This window comes from Paramormyrops kingsleyae, chromosome 9 (assembly GCF_048594095.1).
Source record: "Paramormyrops kingsleyae isolate MSU_618 chromosome 9, PKINGS_0.4, whole genome shotgun sequence".
Lineage (NCBI taxonomy): Eukaryota > Metazoa > Chordata > Actinopteri > Osteoglossiformes > Mormyridae > Paramormyrops > Paramormyrops kingsleyae.
In genome coordinates, this window is record NC_132805.1 from 14,645,735 (window position 1) to 14,670,201 (window position 24,467).

General features: G+C 37.9%; 1 protein-coding gene across 2 annotated transcripts in view; it reads right to left on the reverse strand.

Moving 5' to 3' along the window:
- Positions 1-14,964, reverse strand: part of cd4-1 (CD4-1 molecule) — a 23,086-nt gene extending 8,122 nt beyond the window's left edge. Inside the window, exons 1-3 of one of the 2 annotated variants that reach the window (XM_023794169.2) lie at positions 14,876-14,964; positions 4,405-4,467; positions 1,133-1,200 (exon numbers count right to left, since the gene is read on the reverse strand). In XM_023794169.2, the coding sequence (XP_023649937.2) occupies positions 1,133-1,187 (55 nt within the window). In that variant the 5' untranslated portion in view covers positions 1,188-1,200; positions 4,405-4,467; positions 14,876-14,964. Of the gene's footprint in view, positions 1-1,132; positions 1,201-4,404; positions 4,468-5,279; positions 5,336-14,875 lie in introns of those variants that run through there. The other variant, XM_072716392.1, reaches the window with a different exon arrangement.
- Between the last annotated feature and the right edge of the window lie 9,503 nt (positions 14,965-24,467).

Here is a 24,467-nt window from a genome sequence, read left to right on the forward strand (position 1 = left end):
TTCATGGCAGAATTTTGATGCCAATACACAGACAATGATGCACACCGATTATTTTTGAAGTTAGAGCCATTTCGCAATTTGTTCAAAATCTTGTCAATAGGTAAGAAAATAGGTATTTTCAGTTGTAATGAGATATTGGTTTAGTATTTTGGGTTTATGGCAACTGTTGCACACTGCATGGTTCACCAGATTTCTTTAAGGGCAAATTAAAATTTTTGGATGTTTGCATGTATCCATATAATGTGCAATACAGCAATACCTGAATGGGTTAATAACTCTAAAACCAAATGACTCAGCCGTGTCCTTTGAGGTGTGCATTGATCAGTGGCCCCTGGGGAACAATGCACACCCTTGGATTTTCAATGATGCATGTCTATAATGGTTATTATGTATTATATTGTATCAATATAATGCACAATGGGGCAATACACATGAATGGGTTAATAACTTTAAAACTAAATAAGATAGGCACATCTAGTAAAGTGAGTTTTGATAAGTGAATGGTGCGGGACAATGCACACCTCTTGGATTTTGAGGTTATCTATGTCTATAATATTAATTATTCTATTGCATCCATATAATATGCAATGGGGCAGTACAATAATAGGTTAATAACTTTAAAAGCAAATGACACATTAACCCTATTCATAGCATGCTTGTATGAAAATACTGATGTATCCCATTGCAGCAGGGAGCTCTATGTCAGTAATTTAATTTGATTTAGAAAATGAGATCACACAACAGATAGCAATAAAGTCATATCACAGAAAATCACTTTGCGTTGCAGGTGATGTCTGTGGTATTGCATCATTGCCTTTGTAGTGTCATGCTGATGTGTCATTCTATGACCCTTTAAACCCTGATATATTTCATCTTGCTGCAAGCCTGTGCTGGAGAAGCAGTTATGGATGGAAGGATGAATGGATGGAAGATTTAATCTCACTACTGTATGAGTGCCGTAGCTTTACCTAGGCATGAGCAAGGCATAATTTCCATATTATGTGAAAATTTGGTTGCCTTTGATAATCTGCGTATTTTAAACGGGATTGCTATATTACTATATAACCATGTAGTTGTACGTTTTATGATACTTCAGTACGTTGAGTAAAAATAAGCGTGATTTGACACTTACAGCCCATAGCGATGGTGGCCACTAAGATCACTAGCTCTCTTGGAAGATACTTCATTTTGTCTTCTAACCTGAAAAACAAGCAAAAAAAAAAAACTTAATGATGCGAAAGATGCAAATACTGCAAAAGACACTTAAAATATTATTTACAAGAAAATAAATCTTTTGCAGTATTTGTATCTTTCTTTTTTCGTGAGACATTTGCATTGTATTCATGTTTTTACAAACTATATCCCTGAAGTTTTTTCTTTTCAATCTACTGCCAGAAGTGGTTAGGAAATGAATGGATGCATTTCCTAAAAGTACAACTAAATATCTAAAGTAATCATAAAAATAAAAGAAAGTGTCATTTAGAAACAAAGTAGCAGACAAGTAACAGGATAGGTGAGGGGGGAAAATGAAAGGAATGAGAGATTTTGTTGCCTGAAAGAGATTTTCATTGCATAATATGCAGAGAGGGTGGGCTCTGTGGTGGGCTCTGATTTAGCGAGAAGCGCTGAGAGCGAGAAGGTGAGCGGGCTTTGAGGTGGGCTCTGATTTGAATCTTATCCCACTCTTTACCTCCCCCGCCCTTTCACGCCCCCCTCTTCCTCCGATGTTCCACGAAAGGCGGATCTCTCACCAAAAAGAAGAGAGAGAAAAAAACACCGTCACTGTGGCTACACTACGCCGTAGGTGGTGCCCGCATGGTGAGACGGTATAATTCAGGGCACATTTACACTGTGTCGCTCAGCTTTCCAGTCTTTATTGTCAAATAGGGTGTCAACGCCGCAGTGGACCAACACTGTGATCAAAATTAAATTTTCACCACAGGCATGGTATTTAAAAAACATCACCTATATAGTTAATTTTATCACAGGTAAGTCTTGCCATGTACAGGTAGACTGACTGTCCCTGGTGACAGGAAAATCCATATGACATTGGGGACGGGGTGCGTGGGGGCAGAAGACAACCAGACAAAACATGTGCAATACAAAAATAATTTAAAAATCTGATAATATACATGTGGTGCGAATGGGGATGCAGTAGCTTTGTGGGATGTACAAATGTGCATTTTTGTAATTATTACACCAGATTTCCCCACAGTGTGATAAAAACCCATAACTTTTTACCCTGTGGGGATGGTTTGTCGGTCCCCACAAAGATAACCTCTATTTTAATAAAACTGTGAATGCAATCAAAAAACAAAAAATGCCAGAAGTCTTGTATTTTGTTTGGTTACTTATGCTTAAGATTAGGGCTGTGTAGGGGTTAAGCTTGTCTCTGCTGGGATAAGAGGTATGCCGCTAGAAATGAACGAAGAGTCCCCATAAAGATCTTAATACAAACGTGTGTCTGTGTCTGTGTGCTAAAAAGATGGGCCCAGCTACTGTACATGTTTCATCCTGTAAGCTTATTAATGGTTGATTGTAAGTTTTATAAGATATATTATATATACATTCTAAAATTTAAGTGTTTCACACAAGTATCCTGGCTGCCTGATTGATGAGTCTAGTAGATGAATTTAACATTAATTGTTCGCCTTCTTTTCTAATTATCCATGGTCAAATTTAGAATATGGTTCACAAACACACATTAAACACAGAGATGGGTCTCAAGGTTTCGTGGCCATTTCGGAGTCAGTGTTTAAGACCAAGCCGCTGCTCACTGGAAGTGAACATGCCGTTTCGTACTTTTACTGTCGGACTTCAAATGTTCAGAATTCTAGATGTTCTCAAGAGAGTTTTTTCATGTTTTATATTTTATTACATGAATAAAAATACCTTATACATAGAGAAGCTGCCAATGCATTACTTACTAGTGCAGCAATATCTGTATGCATGGTGATGTCGTCTTATATCCCTTCATTTCCAGTGATCGCAGCTGGACGTCTCATTCAATAACTTGCTTTTGTTTCTTCATTGCCGTTTTATATTTTTAAGAATTTGTTACCTTTATGTGCTATTTTTGGAATCTTATATTAGGCATTTAAGATTTAAGGTAATTTAACAAAAAAGATTTTGTCTCTATAGACTCTCAGTCTTTGCTGTTGAACATAAGGAAAGACAAAAATAACAAAATAGTAAAAAAAAATAAAATAAGAAAGGTGCCCCTGAAATTAATATATTCCTATTCCCCTCTTTTCCTGTGTTCTGTTTCTGAAGTTGTAAGGAAGTTTATTTTAAACCTTAATTTGTCATTGATATTGATATCCACCCCAGAATTAAAAGATGGATGGATGACATTGAAATCCCTGTCAAGTAGTGATACAGAGAGAATTTGAGCCTTCTGTTCTTCCTCTGTAATCTACAGTATATCATTCATTTATGTCTTTGCTTACTTGTTTCCTCCCTCTAAAAATGCAGTATTATATAATACACTATCTTTTTTTAATTATTGTAAGGTGAACTGTAAATGATGCAGGAGAAGAAAGAGCCAGGGAGCGACGCAAAGGGGCTAAAAGCTGGGGAGAGGAAGGTGAGAACGACAGCAGATGGAGAGATGAAGAGATACAGCAGATGAGCGATAGCACCTGAGCAGCTAACCCAGAAAAGCTGGCTGATTGCACTTGTGGTTAGAGAGGAGGTTAAACAGAAAACAGAGAGTGCAGTAAAAAAAAAAAAAACTAAGGCGACACTCGCGCCGTATATCACAGGCGTGCACCAGCTGAAGTGTGTCGCTTTATAGGCACTTATACATACTCTTTATGCACACTGTATGTACTCTCACTGTAACGGGACTGTCATACCAAAGTTACACTTTCTTGTTTAAGATGCTATACTTTGTAGATACACATTTCTTGTGTTACATGATGAGTGTAGAGTCTGCAATAAATAATCACAACCTAACCAATGAAAATAACATAATACAAATGCTAATTACTACAACCTTGAATTGCATTAATGGTTGGATGAATGGAGGGATTGATGGAAACACCATCAAAATAACATTCCTGTTATAATAAATCCAGAAAGTACTGCTGTAAACTGAAGGCCTCAAATGCATAATTGTTATTATAATTATTGCTATGTATATTATTCTTTTCTATTTTTTTTGGTTTTCTTGTAGCACTTGCAATGTAGCATTGTATTTTAAACTTTTTAAATACTTCTTGTGTATCCCTGTGGTTTTGTTTTTGAAACATGAATAACTTAAGATCGCAAAGCCACTATTGATGTTTAACTATCAGAATTCCTGGACTGTGTATGTAACCGTGTAATTGGTTGCTTGCATTGCAGGGTAAATCAGACGGGTAAGTGCAAACAAATGAGTGCAAGATGCATTTTGTTAATTACGTGTTTCTCCTTTGTCCACGTCAGTCCTGCGATCCACAGATCCGGCCCTCAGCCGCCGAAGTCCTACAGGTTTGAAAATATAGTTCAGTTAGTACCTCATTTATATCTAAATGACCATAGAGGCCAGCAACCATACATCCATCCATCCATCCATCCATCCATATTTAAATTGTTTCTCCTGGCAGGCAACATACTATCCTATTTATTATTTCAGCTAAGGCTCCCAAAGGCTGAGGTCAGCAAGTTCAGGCCTAAGCAGAATGAATCCTGCAAACCCCATTTGGATGAGCGATTGCTGAAGCCCGCCCAAAAATGAAAGATGAACGTAATGTAAAATAAGCTGATAAATATATATAAGAAATCCTACACATATTTATACATAAGCGATATCTTTGGAGTGGTTTGACATTATCGTTTATTATTGCACTCGCTTATGTTCCAATGCTAGCAAATAAGCATAAAAAATTCTGAATGTAATATATAAATCATGGACTCAAACACATGTCATTTATGTTTATTCTTCTGTATTTCTTCTCTTGACCATGTTTGCAGGCTTTGTATTTATACCATATCACGCTGTATTTATACCATATCATGCTCGCAGTCCTGGAGAACAGAGGCCTCGTAAGACATCAGACAGGACTGATTACGTGAACAGGCCACTCCAAGTATATTCACACCATGAAGTGTGAGCATGAATATTTTACAATTTTATGAAGGCAATTCAAATCATTTTCTTGATATAACATGAGAGACGTGATTGTCATTCACATAACGGCAAAAAAATAGAAAGCAATACACCACTTGGTTCAATTCGGTTTAAGAATAAAACACAACCAGGTTGACAAAAATGAGAGTATTGTTGGCATACTCACTTCTGTTTTTTAGCTGTGCTTTATAGCTGTCCCTCAGTAACATATGAGCAATGAACTGATATTTCCACCGGATGAAGAACTGCGGCGTTTTTAAACTCTGCTGACCCCTCCCTCGTCTCTGATAGGCCACAAGTAATCAAAAGATGTTCTACGATTGGTTAAGTCGTTATGGACAGCAATTTTCTTAAAAAAAAATAGAAGTGACAGAATTTTATTAACGAATGCTATATGTTTTAATACTTAAATTGTTTTAATGGGATGCCAAATTATAGCAAAGTAGCACTAAAGTCACTTCTTTTTGTGGATTCAGGTACAGAGATAATAAAAATCACGCCAATTTTTGCGTGAGTCTCAGAGAAAGGTGAACCAATAAACGAAATATTAAAACTATATAAAAAACAGAAATGAAGTTACAAAAACAGGTTACGGTTAATATAACATCATCCCACATATGAGCCACAGCCCTCACCTATGAATTTATTGTTAGCGTCAAATGAGTGAACTTACGTGACGCAATAAAAAATCAGCTACAACAAAATGCCGATAGCTACATTCTATCACACGCCAATGTCGACTTTGACATTTTACATATTAAATGTGAACACTCATTACATGTAATTCATTATAAAAATATATCATGTATGACATTAGGTTACTCGTGGATAAGGAAAAACATATACATATCAATAGCAGTTTTTCATCATAGTCTTTTCAAACTATAGTCATTTCAAGAACCATTTAAGTCTTATGCACATAGTAGTCGGAAGCAATTATGTATAAAAACTTTGTTCTATTAGTTTGTTTAATTGGCGTTAATTTTCTTAAAAATGTTTTGTTGGTTTTCTTTGTGATAATGCCCCAGCTACCCTCTCCAAAGGAGAAATGCTGTGTGCGCAATGGGGATCCATTCTGGACAACGAGCATCGTGCTTCGTATTCATGAAATACAGCCATTAAAAATCTCTTTTGAGAGGTAAAGAACAAAGAGTATTGTGCCTTAAAGTGAGATGCCTATGTAGTCTGTGAGGTCTAATAAATAGCACACAAACATAGAAAAATCACAGATGAAAGTGTGATATTACAGATAAGATGTCCATATTGGCTTAAGTATCGACTGTAAAAATTAAAAGCAAAACATCTTTAAATATTTCTTGACCAATGAGAATAAACTTTATGTTCATTTTTTGTTTTCTATATGTTCTAAAAATCTATAAGTACACTAAATAAACCTAAATAAATAAAGGCATATGCCGATATCTAACAAATTCCTTAAAATAAATTATGGTAGCGTTGTACTCCTATAGTTAAACTCTGTGCCTTTTTGTCAATTGCAACTAAAATATGATATTTGATCTATATCTATAACATTTTAATTATAAATTCTGAAGATAAATATTCCCTTTTTAATAGTTTCCCACAGTCATGTATGGGTGTTAATCTCGTTCCAACTAATCCTTAATTAAAAAACTTTTCAGGAGCGGAATTAACCCCATCTTACTGAGGCTGGCCTCGTCAAAATCGCTGCTCTCTCTTCATAGACTTCTCGTCTGTGGCCTCAGAGTTCAGCATTTAGCAATTATTTATAATTTAATGATGTTTGCAAAGCCAGGATTTTAGTCGCATAACTTTATGATACAAATACGTACAGCGAGAAAATTCTGATATCATAAATCGGGATTCTCTCTGAGATACATTAAGGGAAAACTTTGTTACTGGATATCAGCAATTATATATATCTATAAAATAGTTTTTAAAAGCTCTTGTCCCACCATTTAACTACTGAGCTTACTGTTACTCCCAGTAATAATGTTCTTTTTTGATTGTGCGTAATTTTCAATCAGGGAATGTTCTTATGTAATTATTGTCAATTGACTTTTGAGTTAATAACTAAATCTAACACGATTACTTCTTGTTTTCCATGTAAAACAAAAAAATGTATAACGTATGTGACTGCAGTTTCGTTTGCGTTATAAACATGTTAGAACATACTGGCATTATGAGAGAAACTGTGTCCAGAAAGTGCAGATGAATTGCAAACAAAATAAGACATGTTTGTTGAATAGTAAGATAGTGATTTATTAAATCATGGGTAATACACCCTATGGACTGAAATACTTGTGTGTGTGGAAACGTATAAAAGGTCATGTGATGTCAATAGTGATTTTGAGTGGACAATGGAGGAGACATTAAATGAGAGAGAGAAAGAAAGAAAAAGGAGGTTTAAAACCAGGTCCCGACCCAAACCTGGCACGTGCTCCACACAGCCTGTTCTTCTCACTTTTACCAAGACAGGCAGCTGTACACCTGTCCCTGAACACACTCTTGATACCGGATTTCCCCCCCCCCCCGCCCCCCGCATCCAAATCGTGTCACTGTGCCCCCAGGGCAGCCTGCCACACACGCGAGTTGTAGGCCATGCCCACCCCACATCATTCTGACTGGCTTTCCTGGGTGAACCGTTGCTATGACAATATCTGTTGGCAGCTAAGGATTTCGCTGAAATCACCACTTTCTAAATACAGGCTTCTTCGCGTGGATCATTTACCTCCCACTCTCTTTGCTTGCCTCCGTGGCTCATTAATGTTAATGCTGACACATCCAGGCTCTCATTTCCTCATATGAGATGCCAGCTATGTTTACTTTAATTGCCGTTTAACCACACCGATAGCATTTGGCTGTGAAAGGGCTTGTTCCTCTCACCCTGGCAGATAATGCCGGACTCAGATAAGCACATCCCCCCTGAAGGAGACACAGCAGGGGGTCCTGAGGGCGTTGGTGTGGTTTGGAGCAGTGAACCACATGAAGGGCCGAACACACCTGTCACTCCCTTCACATCTGTCTGCCTGAGGTTTCCCCTCTTTCATGCTCTGTTTTTCTGTTTTACTTTCTTCTCAGTCTTAAAAAGAACCCAGCACTTGCTGAGCCAGTGCAGAGTTGGCTTAGCGCTTTGCCACTTGGCTCCTTAGCTTAGCGATCCGCATTCGGCTGATTTCCGTAGATGTTTCCACCTGAGCCATTCGGTACTAAGAACCTCAGTGGAGAGCATCTCCAGTCCACCTTCAGAGACTCAGACCTGTAGAGTAAAAGTCCTTTTTTCCTCCCTCGCTGCATGAGGAAAACACCCAGGCCCTCCTCCCCCCGGCACAAAGCCCTGCGGCCCACTCTTCCAGTCCAGCGGAAAAGCCCCGTGGCTGAGGGAAGCCGTATTACTCAGACACTCACAAGCCCGAAAGAGAGAACTGTGGTGGAGGAGTACGAAACAACTGAGACGTCCCTTGCTTTCATTTCGGCCTTCCCCCTAACTCCCACTCCCTAGCCGTGTCCCCCCCTGCCTCTCCAAAACAGTCCCATGGGCCATTGGTACGACAGCTAGCCAGCTATTCGGGAGACAGAGACACAAGCGGAAAAGAACAGAAAGCAAAACACAGGGACCCCATTCCTTTCAGAGCCTTTGGTTTTACATGATTTCTCTCTTTCTGTAATTCCCCTGCACCATTTTTTGTTTCATAAAGGCATGAAAAATACATATAGTTAAATGTCAGTGGAAAGAGAAACACAGCCAATCTGACATTTAGTTCACTGGCAATACTGTCTAACATCGTAAATAGAGAAAACTTGCTCAATACATCTTTCAACACAAGGGCATTGTGCAATTGTGTACCACTCTCCCTTTAAGCACCTGTTTCCAAAACTCACATGGGTCCTTTGGTGCAAAACATTGCTTGTCCCTGGTATTTTGAAAGATCTGGCTTCCTACCTGCCCCCGCCTGCCATTTGTTTGCGTCTATTATTGAGAAATGAGCAAGTCCACAATGACGACTGTAGTGATGCTGCTTTATATTTTCCCATAAGCAATGATTATGTTGGTGGTTGAGCACTAATTTACATGAATTTTGTCACAAATTGCAATCACTAGATTAGTGCCTAAGATGTTTGCCAGGGCTAAAATGGATTCCGGGCAGAGCAGGTACCACAGAGGAGTGTTTGCAAGCCACCAAAAACATAACAAAGGACTTTAAACTGCCTCTGTCACTGAAACTATCATACAGAACCGACACCCAGTAGCAGAGAAAATAACTGCTAAATACACAGTTGTAGCACAAATAAAATTAATTAAGCCATCAATATTCAAAGCATCAAAACAAGCCACATTCAAGCTGCAGCTTGTTTAAGGTCCTTCATTTTGTTTTTGGTAGCTTGTAAACCCTCTTCTGTGGCACTTGATCTATCGTTACGAGTTCCTGACTGTGTTTTGTGAAACCCGCAGTCTGTTTAAAACTGTACCATACGCTGCTCTGTCAAAGCTGCAGGTCTACTCTGTTTTCCTGAAACATTAAATTCACGTAGTTGGTGTAACGACCGTGTGCACGAACCTCATTATATTCACGTACAAGTGTGAATATCTATAATAAGAATTAGCTGTTTGTCAGAAGTGTGTGGGATGCTCAGTGGAAATATAAGAGGGAGGAATAAGCATCAGAGAACCTCTCAGGTTCTCTCAGAAAACAAGAAAAACTGAGAAATGCATTTGTTTCCGAAAGTAAGTACTAGGGAATCCTTGCCTCTCGTTTTGAAAAGCACTTCTTAGTTTAATGACTGAAACAAGACTGTCATTTTCAAGTCAAAGCAAGGAAAGACCTCAGCCCAAATTGAGTAGCTATTGATTTTGTTTTTTTTTCGAAGATGCTCTCAGCGAAGTCTTTCTGTTCATAATGGTGGGCTCACACAGAACTCTCAAAGATGTTTTCAAAGAAAGAACCGGCATTTTGATAGTGAGAGACGGGCCGCAAGCTCCAATTGCCTGTTTCGGCAAAAAGCGACGTTCAATGAGGCTGCACTGTTCTCGAAATGAACGCCGGAAGGGAACTGAGAACTTCATTGACGCCCAGGGGAACTCCAGACCTCTATGCAAGCCTTATGATAGTTATCAGAATTCAGTGCAATTAATAAAAAATCATGACCAGAGTCATCACATTTAATGAATGAAAATAAAAAGTTGGTCATTATATAGATACATCCCAGTGATAATTTTTAGAGGAAGATGCAAAGGTATATAGTGAAATACTCGTTAAGCCAGATGACAGAGAATGTTAGAGTTTGCAATCAAAGTTCAAATATTTAAGCTACATGTAACTGTGACTAACTTCCAAATAGTTTTTTATTAAAATGTGAAAAAGTTAACAAATCAGCACAACACACAAATCTACGTATACTTAAAATACATACAGTATACACACAGTAATAAAGTTATCAGCTATTTTCATGGTGCTTTATGATAAATGTCCTTCATGATAAACATGCATTAAATAATGCATTGCAACCAACTCATGACACGTGGGCAAGAAACTTGAGATGAAGCAACGGACGCCCATCATGTTCTTAGTCAAATCCAAAATTTGTGAGAGGGAAGTTAATGAACATTGAATTCCTGCCTCTGAGCTGAAATGCACAATGTTATGTACAGCTACAGGCTACATATAAAGAAATGCTACACCAAATGGCAGAGTATAGCTTTAAGTCTATTCTTAATCACATGGAGGAAAACACAACACAAGATTGCATTATATACATACACAAACATTTTAACTGTAATATGACCAATCGTCATTTATCATCTGCATATAATTTGTATCCCAACATTATTTTAACTGTAACCACTTTTGTCTGAAATTGTTAAAGATTTTTAATATCACATTAATTCTGCATGGGGGTGAAGTTTGCCATTTGTCAACCAAAAAATCAGAAGAAATTAAATCATTACTTTACAACGTTGTGCAAGAGCATAACTTTGGAGATAGACTTGTTGATATAATTACTATTATACAACACGCACATCATAGATCATACATGCATACATCATACAAAATTTTAATAATGTAGTGAACATAAGTATCCTATTGGTATGTTTGTATATTTTCTCAACCGGTAAAATAACTGCATGCATTTCTTGGCATAATTATTATTTCTGAATTATACATTTATTTAACATGTATTCAGAAATAACTGAAAATCAACTTTGTGGTGTTTTGCAAACATATATCTTTTTTTATGATATTATACATTAAGTATTCTGGTGGCTATGATTATGGCCAGATGTAAGTTATAAAAAAAACAGAATCATAATCAGAAGACTTCATTAATCCCGGAGGAAAGTGCTTACATTAAAATCCCATACAATATATAATATTCAAATGTTAATAGAAGTAAAGTCAGTGGAAATTGCCGTGAAGCATGATGGCTTCCAACAGATCTCCACAGTATTATGCAGTGGGGTCTGGGTTGATATTTACAATGTCGTCAAGTAGAATTTGCTCTGATCGCAACTATGTTATGCAGTGGAGTTTGTGTCACACTTTATGTGGATATTTACAGCATTTTTAAAGTAGAATTCACGCTGATCTTTATAGCATTATGGATTACAGTTCTTGCTGACCTTTACAGCGTTATGAATTAACGTTCACGCTAATCTTTATGGTGTTATTGATTAGCGTTCATGCTGATCATTACAGCCTTATGGATGAGAGTTCACGCTAATCTTTAAGGCGCTTGGAGTTGACTTTACGCTGATCATTACGTAAGATGCCCATGTATGTGAAGAGCAGGTATATAACTACTTTCAATGTCAATGCTGAAAAGCAGCGGGAGACATCATTGTCTGGCATGAATTTGCTGCACAGCGTTTGACTTCGCTGATCTGCCCTGCCATACTGTGCCCCTAAAGATGCCTTAGGACTACTGGCACCTTTTGTTCCTTAGTCATCCATAATAATTGTTAGTGCTGGGCGTAGTCACTTGTTAAACTTGGTGCCATTCTAGTTAATCTTTGGTGATGTGGTCCACAATAATTCCTGCACATTATGATGAAGTAGAGAAGAACAGAGTTTATTTGTAAATATTTATAAAATATGCCTACAATCCAACTCTTGAATATGAGAAAAGCCCAAATATTCACTCATATTTTATTTACAGTCTATATACATTACATTTTAAATTTCCATGGCCTACTTCACCAGCAACAGTATGAGTCAATATAAACTTTCAGATTTTGCCATCTGATTGCTTCTTGCCAAAACAGCTGAAATGTTTATATCTTGCACATAATAGGTAAACTGTGTTCATCCACCTATTTACAATGCAGCGCCTACCTTAACACATTAAAAAATGACAATAAAGAACAATTGTAGACCATTTATTGACGCAGCGGCTCAACTTGCTATGCAACAGCAAGCACATATTGCTACTATAATAGATACTACAATAGACCCTGAAAAAACAAAAATACATACCATAATTTTATGTAATTCATATGCACGTCATCGTGAATGCATTCATGCCTGAAACTGTGAGAACTACATATATTTTGTATTAAATTATGTAGTATCCTGTCTAGTCAGAGCTGTTTTATTTTTGTTTCATAACAATTGAGATTGCTAACTACTTAAGCCAAATTTGAATTTTTTTATTGAGGGGTAATGATTTTATTGCGACAGTAGCTTTAGATTTGTACCTCCTGTTTCCTGTCCTGCTCTTTGGAGACCCTTGCGGAAAAAGCAGACAGACCCGTAGGCCGCTTTTTAAAGCTGTTTCTGGCATTTTGCAGACAGAGATGGTGGGGCTAGACTGCAAAGATTACTGCTTGCTTGAAGCGGTTAGTCGCTGAAATATTAAGTATATTTTATAGAACATTGAGAGAATGAAGCACCCCGTTTTGGTTTAATATGTACTCCACACACTATGGTTATCACGATACACCAGAATGTTAAATTATGTTATTACACGGCTCTCAGGAATGCCTGATTCTGATTGGTCAGTTGAGACATTTGCAGGTTCATTCTTTTCAAATAGTAACCGCTCCAAAGTAATAACGCATAGCCAGTACTACTTGTATGTTTAAAATCCCTCCGCGCCAACAAAGATTACCGTTTAAAAATGTTAATTTAAAACAAATATGCCAATAAAATGTTTCAAATTCATATTCATGTCCAGTTTTTTTCCTTATGTGGCAAGTAGCCGTGTAATAAGCGGGATAATGTACAGGCAGCCGGTAGTTATCGCGAAATAAGCCCCTTCAGTGTGATACAAGACCCTCCGCTTCGCGTCGGGTCCTGATCACACTGTCGGGGCTTATTTCTGCGATAACTACCGGCTGCCTGTATATTATCCCTTACTTAAAACTGCATTTTATTCTATCAAGCAAACAGGGCACAAAACTAGTAATACTAAGATTTTTAAGAATAAAATACACCAATATAAATAAGAAATCAATTCTTTAGAGTGCCCATTAATTGTGGAAATGAGATCTTGCTGTGTTTCTAAGCGAGAGGCCTTCTGTGGAGATTGACAAAGCACTCGTTTGAAGGTTGTGAAGGGAGCCGGCTACACTGATATTGAATGAATACCGATCAATTCTAAATCAACTCACGTAATTCACATAAGTATTAGTTGAAGGCCTTTGGTCCAAATACATTCATTATATCGTCATGCTAACTCTTGACATCTACTGTTACATTAATCAGGGAAAATGGGTTGAGTGTATCCAAAAACGTAGCATATTGTATAGATGTATCTATGTTGTATATTTGCATCTATAGTAGCATGCATTTATGTATATATAATGTATATAGAATATATATATTATATTACACAGAAGTTCACTGAGTGCTGAAGATTTTGACGCTAATCATGAACAAACAGAAGCATTACCAGGATATCATCAGGCTACTGTACATCTGGCCTACCTGCCTAATCACCCTCATCCATCTGGGCCTCTCCACACACTCCCATTAACAGCTATGCCCGCACAGAAAAACGGCCATAAATTTCACTTTGTCCTTGCGTTGTCTGTCTCATCTTACAGCCAACTGCAGTGTCCACAAAAGAATACAATATAAACCGTGAATGGAGAGTTAGCGAAAGACCCCTGTGAAATCCTATGTCAAATACACTTCTTTATCATTCTCTGTAAAACACATTACCTTACCGTTCCCCATACCTGAACACAGCTCATGTCATCCATCAGGCATTTTCAGATATTTCACTATAATTGCTATATCTGTTTTTCTGAGGAAAGCGTCCTTATAGCATATTAATTACTGTGCTACATTGTGTATAATTCAGCAAATGCATTTTTGTGATATGCCTTGATGATTCACGACACTGAAATATAAATAAATGTAGCTGTACATTATATTTTAATTTATGAATTCCATGTAAAGCAAAAAAATTTGTGGTAAGGTGAGAAGCAGATGAGAGCAGCTCAGCGGCATTGACAAGCTGCTAACCTGGCTGCTAGTTGGCTTAGTCCTCTGCTGCTGCACTTTTATTCATTATCTAGTCATTTTTTGTTCTCTTTTCCCCCCTTTTCACTCATTTTAAAATCTGATTTCTCTCCCTTCTGAACCCCCTGCTATTAACGCTCCATCCTTTCCCCAGGCGTGTTCATGATGTCAGGTACCATGTTAACGGCTGCTCTGACCTCGGTCATATATCAGCGGGGTGGATAGTCTGGCCTTTGCTCGACGCGTGTGTTGACGTCTCAGTTGTAAATGTGTTTGCTCTCAGAAAGTTAGAGAAAAAGACAAGCAGAGCTGTACTTACCAGGCTGATGTGCCCTGTGCTGTTTAGAGTCCTGAACTGACAGCAGTCACCACATACAGTAGCACACATTCACAGGAAACCATTTTATCTGAAGCATAACTCTCTCTCTCTCTTTCTCTCTCGCTCGCTCACATGCACACAACACACAAAAGACACGTATTCTATGAAAATGCATTTCCAAAATATAATAATATGTATCATAATTATAATAATAAAAATTATAAATTTTAATGGGAGAGTATGTATATATATATATATCTTGTACATATATAGTGTATGTACATACTCTCCCATTCTATTTATGCCTTGAATCTATTTAATTATAAATATACATGTTCCAAACTAAATCTCATAGTACTTACAATGACAATAAAGCATTTATCTTATCTTATCTTATCTTTATAACAATTTAATTGTGGGTGTATTTATGGAACCCTTTTAGGGTCATTGTAGACTTGTTTATTATTAAAAAGGTTTGATTGCAACTTTAATATGTAAAAACATTTATCATTTCCAGTATGTTGGACAGGAAATAATTTTTCAAATAAATGGCAAATTCTCCATGTATCTGAAAGTAATGGGGTTCTAAAAAGAATTTGTTTGCTGAGATGTAAAGTCACTGTGTGGAGTGCAGATTCACCAGCCATGATACAAAGTAGAGGGGAGAGCAGGGTTCAGCCTGTCACAAACAACCTTGTAATTCAAGACGAGGTTAAAGGCAAGGCAAAGGCAAATACTAGAATTAAAACACATACAATGTACTCCTGTGGGCCCACCACCTGCAGGAGGGGCCGGTGATTGAACAACAGTCGAAGGCAGAGGCCTTGCTAGAGCGAAACCCGGCTACCAAAACTGGCTTGGTGTGAAAGGAGCCTGAGCTGGTTTGGGAGGTAGAGATACACTCGGGCTCCGCTCAATGCATGGCTCCTGGAGAGGAGCTGGACTCTATTCCACTCTGGAGTTGCCCTTGCTGAGAGGCGCTGGGCAGGGGTGGGGCTACTTATAGCCCCTACAACTTAGAGTTGGGAGACATACTCTAACTGTTGTCTGCTTATGCACCAAACATTATGTCAGAGTATTGGGCCTTCTTAGAAAGTTTGGGTGGGGTGCTGGAAGATGCCCCCTCTGGGGACTGGTTTACTGGGGGACTTCCTGATCTGAACCTGAGTAGTGCTTTGTTATTAGAATTCTATGTCAAGCAGATTTTTGTCCGTAACATATGCCATGTTCGAGATTAATGATGTTAATGTGCATCGGGCACCAGAACACACTAGGCTATAGACTGATGATCAATTTTGTAGTCATATCATCGGATCTGTGACCGTTTTTGCTTGTTGGTCACAGCAGCAGCCCCACCAATAGTAAAGGGAGCTGTCAGGCTGAAGAAGGAGGTCTTCCAAGCTTGGCTAGCTTGTGGGACTCTGGAGACGGCAGACATGCTCTTTACTCTCAGAAGGATACTGGGGGTTTGTGGGAGTTTGCATAACCAATCTATATGTGTTTTGTGGATTTGAAAAAGGTATACCTCCATTACAGCTGCACCTACTTTGAGCACTTTGAAATCGACATTGAAGCCTTATCTCTTCTCCCTGGCTTTTCACTAGTGTCAGTGTTTGATATTGTATTATTGGCTCTATTTCTGTTGTTCCCATTTCTTATGTCTCATCTCCTGTCTTTTTTACAGGTTTTTATTCTGTTTTTGTTCCTGTTCCTGTTTGTCTTGGTTCGGTTTGTTTTTGAGCAGCATTTCCTCTAAAAATACATTTTCACTGATTGATTGACATAATATGATGAGGTGTTGATTAGGTAAATATGGTATGCCAGTGGTCAGGTGAATGAATACGTGGGTATATTGGATGGGGATAATACTGTGGTGAGTTTCGGAGAGGTTTTAACATGGCTAAGATGAGACACTTTGACATACAGACAATGATAGTCTTCATCAACAGGAAGATCATTTAAATATTTTCTTTGACTGCATAAGACTTTTGCACAGTACTGTATTTGCAAATTACTATTGTACTATTGTAATAGTAACATGGTATCAAGATGATACAAGATACATTTCAGAAAATAAGAGAACAAGGGACAAGTAGAAAACTTAAAATTTATTTTAGTTAAACAATGAATTTTCCCTACATACATTACAATACATGTGTTCCTGTTGCCTGCAGTAAAGATTCCCAGCCTTTCTTTGATTAACTGACACTCCAGCCACAGATGGTCCATTGTTGCGGGTACTATGTGACTTTTGCACGCTGTGTGTCATTTGCAAATATTTTCTGCAGATTTTGTAATTCCTTTTCTGAAAGTTGCTGCTTGGATAAACCTCAAGAACTGCTGCTGTTGCTGCTTTTCTTTACCGCTCCCCTTGCTCTGCTTCTCCTGGTGGTTTGGTGGGGGAGACGGATAGCCAGATTTTTCAGAGAAAGAGGGAACTGGTGGTTAAAGCAGAATGAACACAGAAAGAGGAAGAGACATGAGAAGCATGAAACAGTAGTTTTGTATAACTTGCCATTTTTCTGATTTAAACTTTTAAACAGCGGAACAAGGAGACTGACAAAGCTTCTGCTACTTGTTTGGAATTTAACCATGCTTTTAATTTGCTAATATTATTCACTTTACGTTTATATCGATTATGTTCATGCATATTATGATATGTGGTCTATGGTCTGTACTGGACTGGCATCCCGTCCAGGGGTCTTGTGTTCTTTTCTGCCTGGAACAGGCTCCAGTAACCGCCAACCCTGACTAGGAAAATGATAGATATAGATACGTAGACACTGCATTTACTGATTTTTAGAATTTATTGATTAATTGTCATTGTTGACACACCACAGCACACAGTGCACAACAACGAAATGTGTCCTCTGTATTTAACCCATATATGACATAGCAGGGGGCAGCTAATTCAGCACCCGGGGAGCAGTGCTTGGGGGTGGTACCTTGCTCAGGGCCATATTGATCCCGGTAATACTAGCCGATGTGAATAGGGTGCTGCTTTTTTCTGGATGAAAAATGTGCTATAATGTACATATTCTCAATGGATATTCATACGTTTCAAAAACGACATTCAAAAAATTGTATACATATTCTGTAAACTGAATAACTTATGTGATGGTAATTTTCTTGAGGAATTAATAAAAGCGATAAAAACTGATTTTGTTTTTTGTTTATTTCAATCTAGACATAAATACATAATTGTTATTAAAGGGATTACAATACCCAGCTGATATGTGTACACATGTATAACAGGCAAATATATTCCTATTTAAAAATAAACATTAGCACTTTATTTAGATAGTGCACCTACAGAAGGTATACAAAGTATTTGTAATATTTCAACAACTTATTAGCTGAGATTCAACAATTCATGCTTGAGTGGGTGGTCAAATTCAATTTAATTATGCTATGAATATGTAGGAATGTTCATAAATCGTTACATATACTCAATTTATTGTATATTCTGTTAGACATCTACAGACAAGGAAACAGCTGAATTGTTGAACCCTCTATAGACGGATTATCCAAATAAAGTGTTACCAAATAAACAATTAAATGTTCATGCCAATCATGTAATTTTTTAAAAATGAACTTAACAAAAAGGCCTAAATAACATATAGTTAAATAACATAAAAAGGAACGTATTCAACTAAGACTAAAACCCTTTGAACAGAACTGCTTTGCACAGCTTTTTTCCTTTGGTTCCACTCTGTAATTTATGGTGCAGCCTTAGTATGTAGAAAGGAGACATAAGTAACGAAGAGCAAAAAATTATGTTTGGCAAATTCAAACTGTTTTTCTTGAATGTGCCCTGTAAGACACACTCTGACGGCTCGCCCCGACGATGCGTTTCATTGGGGACTAAAGCATTCTGCTGATCCAACCACCTGCACTATATTTTTGGAAGGAATCATCAGCACTCCTTTGCTTATTAGGACAAGAACACGGTATCTCTGATCAAATGATAGGATCAGTGCGTAATTTGTGCCGCAGCCCAGCTCCAGGATCTCTGGCTCTTGCACAGTCTGCGCTCTGGCACCTCAAACGCTACAGCCAATACAATTTAACTTAAAATTAATTTTACTCAAACTTTGGAATAAATACATATTCAACTGAAGAAATTAATATTTATAGAATTGTTTATGTTGATTTTATGACATACATCCGTCTAAATTAGTATGTTTTGCTTATCTGACTTTTGATTTGAAAGCAATGCAGAAATAAACCAAAAAATCTGACAGGAGAACAAGCAGAGACAGGGAGGAGAGGAGCAGTGCTTGTGGATGCTAATGCTAATGAGTAGGACTGCAAAAAGCAGCATGAAGAGTGCAACACACAAAGTTTGATGTAACTAACTGCATGGTGTCACTAGAAAATAGTGCATTGTTACATGTCTAAGCAATCAATAGCACATTATCATTGCTAAAGACCAATTGGTAATAATTTTTTGAGGGGCACTCCGTTGCTCATTTACTACTCAAGTACAAATCATGAACAAATATAGTAACTGCATGAAACACATGAACTGTTATAATTGATTAATGATGAACCAACATGGGATCAGTACATAACTAACAGTTTCTTGTTGATTAATACATTAAATAAGATTGTACTGCTACATTATTTGTAACCCCTGAAGTACAGTGTTACCCACCAATTTGTGTGCGATGTCCTTGTCTTATGAGTTCCAGCACAATTTATGAGTTCTGGCTTACAAATTAAGCCCTGGTCTGGGTACAGCACCTGTCAGCAAGCTACATTGGCACACATCAGAGGAAAGCTTTCCCAAAATGTGTCAAACAACAAACCCTGATATATACACAAGGGCACTATCCACAAGACTACCAAATTTGGTTGGTAGGAAGCTATGATCTGAGACAATTGCAGTGATGTTAACAAAAGAGGATGGAGTCTCTGCTGTCTTCTGCTGCTAGAGCTGAGGACATCTCTACAGCAACTACAGACACTGTCTTACCCTGTGCCTCTACATTGCCTGAAGTATCCAGAGACTCATCACACTGAACCATTAGATGAAGAAAACTGCCATGGAAGGGGGGGGGGTGCAGTTTGGTTGGTATTCCAGCCACCTAAAACACACATACACACAGGTTTGTAATTATATCTTTCTGGGGACTCTCCATTCATTTCTAAGGGGAAAACTCTAATCTGTAATGTCAACCTCATCCACACACACACACACACACACACAGGCACGTTGGCTAATTACCTCCGGAAAATTTCTAGACACATGATGCAGATATTACCAGAAAGCTGATACCTTTGTTTTATATATATTTAAAAGTGAAATTTGCAACTAACAAATTATTTTGGCAGAACATATCACATATAAAAATACGTATTACTCTAGTTAACATTAACATGTTCACTAAACTGGTTATAATTCCACAATATAAGCAAAAGTTGATTATGCATTCTTATCTATGAAAGGTAATTCTGATACATCATGTTTTTAATGTACGGCAATTGGTACACCCACATGCTGTGCAAATTTCTGGCATATTTTCATTGACTTCCACTCAGAGTACAACATTCCCTTTTTGTTTTCCACTGAAAAGATGCCTGGACCAATATGGCGGCGCTGCTGAAGTTTGCATCAGAGATCAATGCGGCATCTATGTATCTATGTCTATGAGGATAAGTGGATAGTTAGAGGATAGATAATATATGGTCTACAAAAATATCAAATATGTGTGATGTAAGAGCGCCATACCAGCAGCTACATCACCTGCAGCTCAGACTGGATAATCCACCTGAAGCTGAGCAGGTTTGGGCCTGGCCAGTACTTGGATGGAAGACCAACTAGGAAAGTTGGGTTGCTGCTGGGGGAGGTGTTGGTGTGGCCAACAGGTTAGCCAATCCTGTGGTCTGTGTGGATCCCAATACCTCAGAACAGCGATGGGGACACTGTGCTGTAAAAATGGTGCCGTCCTTTGGATGAGACTTAAGCCGAGGTCATCTAAGATACCTCGGTGTCCTTTGAAAGAATATGGGTCGTACCCTGATGTCCTGACTGAAATTGCCCACTGTGACCCTATCAGATCTGATTTCCTAAGCATCCTCTATGTCTAACTGGTGAATTCTCTACCATCCCTTCACCACCTTAGCTACTGTGTGGTGAGTGTACTGGTGCAGAATGGCTGCTGTGGCATGATCCAGGTGGGTGCTACACAATGGTTCTATAATGCGCTGTGGGTGGGAGGAAAAGTGCTATATAAACGCAACATTCACTCATATAAAATTCTGTAGGATTAATTTTCAAGAATTTCTGGCCTAGTTCTTCTAGACGTACTTGTGGCTTTGAATGTATTCTAATTGCCTGTCATTTTCAGGCATTACGTTAAACACCTACGAACTGGATACAAGACCTAATTTTAAAATAAACCCCTTTATGGAAGAAGACTCATGAAAGACACATAAAAGTATCATCTTTATGTGAGAAAATCATAATTTTCTACAATGAGTTGTGGACTGACTGGCATCCCATTCAAAGCGCTCTCCTGATTCATGCACTGCGCTTTCTGCACTGACTTAAAGGAGGGATGGTGACAAGGGCATGTGTTTATAGTAAAGGTGGGGCGGGGGGGGCAGGGACAGATCTATTAAGTGGATAGGTCCATACTGCCTAATTTTCCTTTAAGAATGCAAAAACTGAGACTTTTGCAAATGTTCTCACGGCTGTATACTTCAGAAAACTCCCTTTTAGATTCACAGTGTGGATGACTGAAAACAAGTTTTGAAAATGTAGACTCTAAAAGTTCCCTAATTGGCCCCTACTCATCATGTAGCCCATCCGTGAATTGACCCCACTAGTTACACCCTCTCATTGTCTGATTGGTCTCCTGGTCACCCTACACAAAAGTAAACAGTATTCCAATATGGCAGATATGGAGGAGCTGCGTTCAGTGACGATTTCCTTGTTGCTGACCAGTATGCAGCTAAATAGCATGATATACAGTATCACTGCTGCATATTTGTGCAAAAAAAAAAAAAACTAATTTACTGGTCAATATGTTGTTGCTTGTATGGCTAATGTAGGCTAATAGGTACAGCCAGTGTTGGGGAGTAACGAGTTACATGTAACGGCGTTACGTAATTTAATTACAAAAAAAATGTAATTGTAATCCGTTACAGATACTAGAGAAAAAAGTGTAATTATTAGTTACTTATGGACATATTCATGATTACAATTTTAGTTACATCATAAGATTGCATGCAAGGCCTTGCTAATATCTTTAGTAACAGCATTTTAATTGCTTTTTTATGTTTTTCTTATGCAAACCATCCTCCTTTGCTATTTCCCTCCACAGCCAAAAGTTTGAAACAATTTGATGCTTCTGATTGGTTATGCTGTCGCATCTACATTTGCAGCGCCAATTCTGCTAATTAACTTGTCTGAGCGGTCTGAGTTTCTGTTGCAGGCAATGGCAGACAAGGAAAGGAATGCATTCCATTGCTGGAAAAATAAAAAAAACATTTCCGATACATTACGGAAGAAGGCACAAATTTAACTGTGTAATGCAGTGCGTGTTTACCGGCTGTAAAGATTTTGTCGACATCTAAACAGTCCATGTCCAACCTGAAACATCTAGAGGTAAGTGCAGCTTACTGTAAATGCAAACACTCATATTAAACAAAGCACAGAAGACATGCATGCCACACCATGCTTCTAAAGCAGGGGTCTCCAACTCCGGTCCTGGAGAGCTACCATCCAGTAGGTTTTCTATCCTACCCGGTTTCTGATGAGCCACACCTGTTCTCAGGTAAATACCAGGAACAGGTGTGGCTCATCAGAAGCCAAGTGGGACAGAAAACCTACTGGATAATAGCTCTCCAGGACCAGAGTTGGAGACCCCTGTTCTAAAGTGTAAAGTGTAAAGTGTAATCACTGTGTGATTTTGGCAATCTTATAAAATCATTACCGATCACACTGTGCGATATGGATCTAGTAATCTTGGCTATGACAGGTATGCAGACTGTACGACGACAACACCAACTCAATCATAAGATACGGCGCATAGGACAACAAAACAAAATGTAAACAATGAGAGCATGCGTAAACACTTCTGATCCCCTTGACAGAAAATGTGCCATCCTCTTTCAATATGCTAATGTTATTGGGAATTTATGTTAGGTCTGTTATTAGCACTCCCGACATGCTATGTTGTATTGAGTTTTGAAAATTCACTAACTAGCTAACCCCTGGGCGATGCAGCCTTACCACTCTGCTAACCCATTTTATTTTACAGTGCTGCGAAGACACTGTTTTAGGCTACTCCGTGATTTGTGATTGAAAAATTTACTTAAACAGAGTAATTAAGTGATTACACAATCAGCTGAAATTTCATATCCTGTCTGATACAAGAACTGTTCAGATCAGATGTAAAATGGAACCATTTATTTTCACAATTATATAAAATGCTTGTATCATAAAGTAATCCTGAAGCGTCACGGAGTGGTCAAATCACTCGTAGTTTATCTTGTTTTGACTCCCAAAAAGTTTTTATTATGAACACACATTAAAATTTAATAACTGAAGGCTGATTTTTAACAATTTTTAAAACATTTTAGTATATTTTATGTAACATTAATGTTATGACTGGGTTTTCACTGAGTATGAAGGATCTATTCTTACCCGTTGTTTAAAATCATTATTAGGCCTATATGGTATGTATGGTATGTTTGGTATTTTTTATTAAATTGATCAATTATAATCATGTTAATTCATGTATTGAAAGGAGTAATCAGTGTTTAGTACTGCTGTAAGGTAAACACTGCCAGGTTACAAAATTTCAAAATGGTTAATGGTTGAGAATATTCATTCATAATTTAGAAAAGTAATCAAAAAGTAATCAAATGTAGTTAAATTACTTTCATATAGTAATTGAAATAGTTACACTACTATTACATTTTAAATAGAGTAACTTGTAATTGTAATGAATTACATTTCCAAAGTAATCTTCCCAACACTGGGTACAGCATATACATTTTCACTAGTTTCAGTGTGTATGGAAATACTTTCAAAAACGATGTGAAAATGCCTGAGTGAATGGAGATTGATAAAGAAAACATGGCAGTGTGGACTTTGATAAATGTTGCCATACATGTTCACGCAACTGAAATCATTTGCAAAAAAATGTTTCCCCCTCAGTCAGTAGGTGAGATGAGAACAGAATTCTCCTGACAAATTTATCCCTATTTTTAAAGGCCAAGGAAAGTATTGTGTGGGACAAACACCACTGTTTTAGTTATTCAGTAGGATGTGTCCCACCCATCTTCCCCATGAGTAACACCTAAGGACAGGGAGCTTTGGCAACCTTCTTAATGGATATTTCACAGGTGAGTGAAACTGTCTCCTAGAAGACAGAAGAACACCATCTTCAAATATTGATCTCTGAAGCAGAATGTTCTGGGCAACAGAATTTCACTTCAGCTGCTGTTTTGAAAATGTTAAAGAAGGCTTTTCACCTGGGTAAGTGACACAGATGTCAGGACATTACAGTTCTCCTGGAACACCTGCATGCAGTCCCCTGCACCAGTTCGACGGGGCGAGAGAGAGCCCGCAAACGTG